The 7,746-nt window shown below is 41.1% G+C and overlaps 1 protein-coding gene across 1 annotated transcript in view; it reads right to left on the bottom strand.

Annotated features, from left to right (window-relative positions):
* MUC6 (mucin 6, oligomeric mucus/gel-forming) overlaps window positions 1–7,746 on the bottom strand; it is a 76,342-nt gene that overhangs the window by 20,677 nt on the left and 47,919 nt on the right. The window contains exons 27-28 of the mRNA XM_034768775.1: window positions 6,576–6,642; window positions 4,228–4,550 (exon numbers count right to left, since the gene is read on the bottom strand). Of these exons, the coding sequence (XP_034624666.1) occupies window positions 4,228–4,550; window positions 6,576–6,642 (390 nt within the window). The remainder of the gene's footprint in view (window positions 1–4,227; window positions 4,551–6,575; window positions 6,643–7,746) is intronic.

Here is a 7,746-nt window from a genome sequence, read left to right as displayed (position 1 = left end):
GACTTTGATGTTGTGCTCTGTGGTGAGCTAGTGGACAAGGTAGTCGTGGTGAGAGTGAGGGTTGTGGGTGTAGTTGGTGTCGCGGTTGTACTGGTTTCGGTGCTTGGAGTGGTGGACTCTGATGCGGTGCTCTCCGTTGAGCTTGTGGGTAGAGATGTCATTATTAGAGTTTCAGTCGTGTGTGGAGTTGGCGTAGCTGTTTCTCTGGTTTTCGTTGACCTAGTGTAAGGAGTAGGCGTTGATGAAGTAGTTGGTGATGTCTTTGTTATAGTTGGTGTTGTAATGGTTGTTGTCATACGTGGAGTTGTATGTTTTTTTGCTTTTTAAAGAAAATATATTCTATTAATATAATAGTAATAATATGATATATAGAAGAATAAACTGATAATTTTGCAAACTATGAACTAATGATAGGTGTAGCTGTTAATGCCACTTATTTTTAAGGTTGCCCAATGCTTCCTATTGTAAAGCCCTCTTTCTAGCTGGCTATAACTTTGTCAACTTTAATTATGTGGGTGAAATTTTCTATTCCCTGTGCCTTTATCAACCTCATTTTTTCTGGAAAATCTGCCAAAATTTGTTCATGCTATTAGGTTTTGAAAAATCGCAGTTCACGCATCCTCAGTGAAGACTTCTTTGATTCTTAATCAAGTAGATGGAGCTGTGTATTACATATAGGTAAGCATGCCCAGTGCCCCGAAGCCAGAAAACTCTGCCTACTAGTATCATAAAGGCAATGCTGATGCCCTGTGGCCCTAGCCCCTCCCTTAGTTATATAATGGCTGCACCACCCCAACCCCCACTCAGTTCATTTTCACCCCCCTCAGCTAGACTTCATATTTTCAGTCTCAGCTTTCTGAGAGATTTTTCTGTTTTCCTCTAGATAATAGTTAGTAGTATCTCAGGTGTAGTTTAGTGTTAGTGTAGCGGTAGTTAGAGTAATTGGCTGCTGTGTGTCATGCCCTCACCAGAGTTCAAGCATTGTCCATCATGTGTTGAGGGGCATTCCCAATAGTGATCCCCACATGAGATGCTTGTTATATCTTAGCAAAGGACACATTAAGGAATGGTGTTCCATCTGTAAATCACTTAAAAGAGGGCTCAGGTGGCAAGAGACTTATAACTGAAGCAGCACCTTCTGGAGCAGCTTATGAGGCCTGGTTTGGCATCGATACCCTGGTGTAATTGGTGGCTGCCTTCGGAACTGGCCGGTGATGCTGCTTCACATTCAAACCCTGCTGTTTCCCGCAAAGGGAAGATGATTCATTCTCCCTCCTCTGGTGCAGGGATGAAGAGGTTCCATAAAACTAATCGGGAACACTCTAGGGCTCAGGGAGACTCTTTCTCATTTTACAAGAGGAGTGCTGACCAGCACTGTACTCCTTCTGGCATGCGGGATAGAAAAGGTCCATTTACCTGCTCCCCAGTACTGCTCTGAGATCAGCAAAAGTCTGTACCATCGACTCTTGTTCTGGCCAGGGGGTGTCCACTGAGTCCAGTACTGATGACGTCAGCATCAGCACTGACTGTCTCCACACTGGTGGCATATCAGGTGGCTTCAGACCTGCTTTGCCCCTTGCTTTCTGACTCTCTACTAGTTCAGCAATTTTCCAGTGCCATAGTTTCTATCACTTTGCTCTCCGTTGTGCCATTGGTACCTTCAAGCTATATCACATTGCTGCCGGGTTCATTGGCACTGCAGCTCATACCATCCACAACAGAATTGAGGCTGACACCAAGCTCGGCACCAAAGTCCCCCTCAATGCTGGTGCATCCTTTGACACAGTCACTGCCCTGGCAGCAGATCCTGTCATCGAGATTGGTAACAATTGTTGACCTCAGTGCCAGCACCTCCTCCAGGACTGGGTGGAAGTGTGTCTTGCTCAGTACCACTGGTGCCAAGTCCCTGTTCCTCTTCGGCACTGATGCTGTCCCCATTTTGGACTTTGGATGAGTCTGATTGTTTGTTTGCCTCATCAGGGATGGCTTTCCTGTTGTCAACAGGGACTCTCCGGGACTCCTTGAAATCCAGGTGTCATCCTCCCCTCCTTCCTCACCCAATAGGCACCAGAGACCATCTTTGGATCACCATGGATAACAAGATTGGCATTGTTCTCGCAGTAAAGACAGGGCTCTTGGCCCAGTGCCCACTGGTCACCAATGCCATATTCATTTGCCCAGTGGCCTCCTTGGGATGCTCGTTGGTCTTTGAGGTCTCATTTGTTGACCTGCTCCACAGCAAGATCTCCAGTCCCATTGGTGGCTCCTGTTGCTGAACCATTGCAGCTAGAAGTGACCATTGAACCTGTCCCCTCTGGGCCTTCAGGATTATCCGACTGGTTCCTGTTGTTCAAGAACAGGATCCATTGTTGGCACTGCAAACCACTTCTTCGTCCTCTCCAGATGACTGTACTGTGCCAGGCTTCTCCTCTTCCTTGATGCCTGGGGACTTGCAGGCATATCAGGACTTCCTGAGGCATATGGCCACTATCTTAGGCATCCAGGCTGAATTTCTGCAGGAGGATTTGCATAAGCTGCTGGATATTCTTCACTCATCACACCATCCACCTCCTGATAAATTAGACTCTCTTGGAGCCTACAAAGGCCCTCTGGAATACTCCTACATCATTGCCTCCCACAGCAAAACATTCAGAGAAGTGGTACCTCATCCCCATGTGGGGTTTTGAGGATTTCTACTCCCACCTGGCCCCTAATTCTTGTGGTAATTGCAGAAAATGACAGGACACAACAGGGAAGGTATAAATCTATGCCTAAAGGCAAGAAGTCCAAAAGGATGGACTTGATGCGGAGGAAGATTTATTTCTACTATTTCCTCCAGTTGTGCATCATCAACACCTTCTGGTTCTTCTCTAAATACAACTTTGTTAATTGGGCGGCCATATCTAAGTTTGAGGACAAGTTGCCAGAATCCTCCAGGGAAGACTTTAAGGCATTAATTTCACTGGGCTTTATTGTAGCCAAGACTTTGTTACAGTCATCCATGGCATCAGAAGTGATCATGAGGAGGGCCTCATGGCTGCAGAATTCAGACCTTGCATCTGATGGACTAAACTTTTGATGGTTGGGTTTTGTTTTCAGAAAAGACTGATGGGACCCTGCAGTCTTTTAAAAGGGCTGCCCTTTGGTCCTTTGTACATATGTTTACAAACCACTATGCTGTTTCTACTGCATCCAGCTCAGATGAAAACTTTGGGAAGGCAATCCTGCAGTCCTTGTTTAAATAGACTCCAAGCCCCACCTCCTGTGAGTACTACTTGTGAGTCACCTACATGGAATACATGGCTGCATCCACTCAAAGAAGAAAAAAAGGTTACTTAACGATATTATAACAGTTGTTCTTCAAGATGTGATGCAGATGTGCATTCCACAACCCACTCTGTGTTCCCCTCTGCACTGGGGTCTGTGTTTCGGTGCAAAGGAAGTTAGGAAGGTGAGGGAGGTGCTGCCCTTATATAGCCAGGGAACGGACTAGGGCCACAGGGTGCAAGTGCTGCCAATATAGATACTGCTAGGCAAAGTTCTCTGGCTTCTATGCTCTGGGTGCATGCACACCCACATGGAATACACATCTGCATCACATATTGAAGAACAATAGTTACAATACCGGTAACTAACCATTTTTTAGAAGCTAAATTCCCTTAAGATGCTATCTGCATTGCTCATGTCCAAGTCTGGTGTGGAGCACGACTTTCTCTGCAATTGCAGCTCTTGCAAGTTGAGGATGCTCCTACTTTTAGTATTTATTTTAGTGCATGACAAACTGAAATTAGAGTCCTCTGCTGTTCACAATAAAGTTTCACTCTCATGGCATTTGTATAACAAACAAAACATTAATTGTTAATATCTTCAGTGCTATTCGAATAGGTAAGATTTTCAGTTCTCTAGGCATAAATGATGTATATTGCAAAAATCTTTTTTAAAAGAGCACAGTATTGAGTGTACAATTTGTACAATAGAATGGGAATTAAGTCTAGGTAAAATTAGTGGCGCTTCCTGTGTCTCTCATAAACTCAGTCTTTCTTGAATATGGATTGAATTTCATAGTAACATAAAACACCATATACTTCACACTTTTAAATGCTTCCATTCTGCAGCCTACACACGTTTTTCTTAACAGTGTACTTTTTTTAAACATGCAGACAATTGGATAAATGTAATTTAATTGAAACAATGGCAGTAATGAGAAAAAAAAACAAAACAACGTACCAGTTGTTGAGATGACTGTGACTGTAGGGGTGAGTGGTGTTTCTGAGGTTGGAGATATGGTTGTTTTGGTGGTGGTTATTGGTGAAGTAATCCCAGTTACTGTTATGATTGGGGTAGTTGACAGTGTTGTCTTTTTCGTAATGGGGGTTACTGGTATGGAGTGAGTAGTGGATTTGATTGTGATAGGTGTTGTTTTTATGGTTACTTTTGTAGTAGATAGGGTGGTTGGTGTAGTGCTTAAAACAGTGTGCATGGTGGACTCTGTAGATGTAGTGGCTGTTGGTGGTACGGTAGCAGTTGGTGTTTTAACTGTAGTAGTGCTTCTTGGTGTTTTAGTTTGTACTGTTGTCGTTACTACAAGAAAAAATAATACAAATGTGGATATTGAGTACAAGAAATATTTTTTAGTAATGAATTTCTATAAATGTATGTCATATGAATAGAAAAATGATTTTAGGAAGAAGTAATATTACAAATATCTTTTATTAGACACACACAATTTGACACAACTTAACTACCCTCCCCTTCTCTGTCCTTCTTAATAATGTACTGGTAAATGGCCCAGAGTAGGAAGATGTCACAAAAACTTTATTCATTTTTTCTTTCTTCAATATTCTTTTAAGTTATGTCAGCATTCATAAATAATGCTAAGAGCTATGGAAATTAGTCTATTATCCTCTGAATTTTACAGTGTGGACAGTTGGCACTGTAATCTTTTCAACACTGCCCTTACATTGGCTTTGATTTTACAAAGACATACACTTGCTTTGAGTTCCAGTGACATAATAGGAATTCCACGCAAGTGTAAGAGTTGGCAACTTAGATCTCTTTAACATATTGGACGAGTATGTCTTGACTGTTATGTAGTACGAGCACTTCTAAGATTGAGAGACTGTTTGATCTCCAGACATGATCAGTCATTAGTCTCTGAAGACTACCAACTAGTCACAATTGTGATGCATATATCTCTCCACTAAGAACTGGGCTGAGACTACTGATTAATTTAATATACAAGTAGGCCAAGTCAGGTGATAATTGTCTTTTGTCGACCTCAGCTTGTCCTGAATTTTTACCAGTAGAGATATCTCATTACCAATGTCTTGAAGCATTCAGTAATCACAATCCCGCTATAACTTCCTTCTGAATTTAAGACAAAACGTTCAAGAGAGTTTTGTATAATGCCAGGATATATTTCATTATTGCATCTTAAGCATTTCAGAGGAAGGTGAAATAATCTTACAAGGACAAAAAGTGCTTACTATTGAAAATGAGAAGTCAATAATATGTATCTGGACGATAATATGTGACTATTGTATCACATATTATTTCCATTGACTACAGAACTAACCTGTTGACGGTGTAGAGGGCTCAGGGGTCGTCGAAATGGGTTTTGCTGTGTACAGATAGAAGAAAAGTTTTAACATGTGAAAGAGAACAAATTAAGAAGCTATTCCAAAGGGGAGAGTTTACAGAATGAGTGAAAAATGAAAGAATTGCAACAGTCAGCAAGACATCCCTGAAAATGCTCAATTCTTATACATTTCATTGCAAATCTTTATTTCACTAGAAACAAACAATATTGAGGAAATCAGTACTTTGTTTGAATGGCCATGCTTTTTCTATCTTTGTCACTATGTTCATATTTAAGGACAGCTTTATTTCTCAGGAAAATGTACATATGGATTTTCTGCAGATGGTATAGCCCCAATAACTAGGAGCCTGGAATGAAGGTTGTTATTGTATAGCATAGAAATGGTCCTGGATCCAACATCTAGATGCAGATCCAAATTTTGCAACTTTGGGCCTATCTGTAATATTATCTACCTATCTATATTTTTATAAGATTCCCCATCACTGTGATATAGGGGCACCACTTAGTAGTAAAGATTTCAAAAGTAATATAAAGCAGGCATGTTAGAAAAAGGAACTTGTTAGATAAAGTCTAGGAACTGGATTCTGTGCAGTGCCAGAACTCCGCTCATTGTGGGAAAGGTGTCAGGGAGCCAGTTATTTTCAGGAGCACTGAGACATTTATAAAATGCTCAAGCTTAGAATGAGGGTAACCTTTCATCACAACTATTAAAATCAATGTGAGCATTCCAACTACCGTTGAATTTACAATGCTTCATAGCCTGACGTTTTTTAGTTGCCTGTTTTCATTTAACCATCTGATGACGAGTTAGCAGTAGAGCAACGCAATTATTACAGAGGAGATTTGTGCTTGGATGAGCAGTCATTATTAACCAATAGCTATTAAGAACAAACTACTCCTTCAAAGTATTCAGCTTATTCAATTTTTAATGCTTCTAGCTTTTGCAGAGAAAGAGAGTGACTGTATAAATCTCTACTTACTGCAGGGCTTGCACTCTCTCTCCTCGTGATCAAAGTATTCATTGTGTGAGCAGTTGTAACAGCCTGGAGATTGTGGAGAGAAGTACATTACTCAGTCCTCAGATAATAGCAGTTTTCTATAACCTTTCTTCCTAAACATGTAGGTACTAATATAATAATATGAAGTTAACAGAAAATGAACATGTATTGCCCAAAAGCTGTGTCTGTCATTTAACCAGTGGCATCTACAAACTCCTTAAGGAAATTTCTCTTGATATGGTAAGAATTAGAAGCTTCACATTCAAGACAGGCTGAGCTCATTAAAGCACTCAGTGTACTATGGCGTCTATGTCAATATCATTGTGATATTAGTAAGAGAAGGTGAAGATGAACATACAACAGTAAGACTATGTAACCACTGCTCCAAAAATTATGCCAATGGAAAAATCATTGTCTTAACCATTGGTTAATACAATAAAGATAACTATTGCGTTATTATTTTCAGCTTTATAAAGTCATTGTGACAGATATTGCAACCACATGCAATATCTTTGGGGACCATATTGTATTAAATTAATGAATGGTTTATATAACACTGTAGGCCAGGGATTGTATGCAACTCCAGGTGGGGAGGTTACCACAGCTCCTCCAGGAACCTAAAAAGTGAGGTGTGATTAAAGTGAATCACTCAGGTTGTAAACACCTCTGGAGAGGTGTCACACCCAAGTCAGCTTGCATATACTGGTTCAAATTGGGTTTTCCAGAGACCACCAGACAAAGAACAGACTTCTGGTATAAAATGTCTGAGTTTAAACTAACACAGGGCCTTCTTCCGATTCAGCAAATGGACAGGACCCTTTTGGAAGAACTTTGGTTTACTAGGACCCTATAAGGCTGATGGGTGACCTCTCAGAAGTTTTTAGCATGCATGTAAGAACTTTTATTGTTTTTATGTGTTTTCTCTGTAATGCTTTTACCCTAAGAATACATGTATTTAGTTTTTGTGAAGACTTAGTGGTAACTGGTATACACTGCTGTAGCCCTTGGAGAAAGGTTAACCACAGGTACTGGACCCGGGTCCAACGTGCTGGGGAAATCACAGTGAAGTGGAGAAGGACTGCAAGCCTAAACCCCGAGTCTGGAGGGAGAGAGGCATAGAGCTCTGCCTGAGAGGCATGATGGCTAGGA

This window comes from Trachemys scripta, chromosome 4, assembly GCF_013100865.1.
Source record: "Trachemys scripta elegans isolate TJP31775 chromosome 4, CAS_Tse_1.0, whole genome shotgun sequence".
In the NCBI taxonomy this organism is placed as follows: Eukaryota; Metazoa; Chordata; order Testudines; family Emydidae; genus Trachemys; species Trachemys scripta.
The sequence above is the reverse complement of the archived record's forward strand: the minus strand, read 5'-3'. Positions and strand labels throughout refer to the sequence as shown.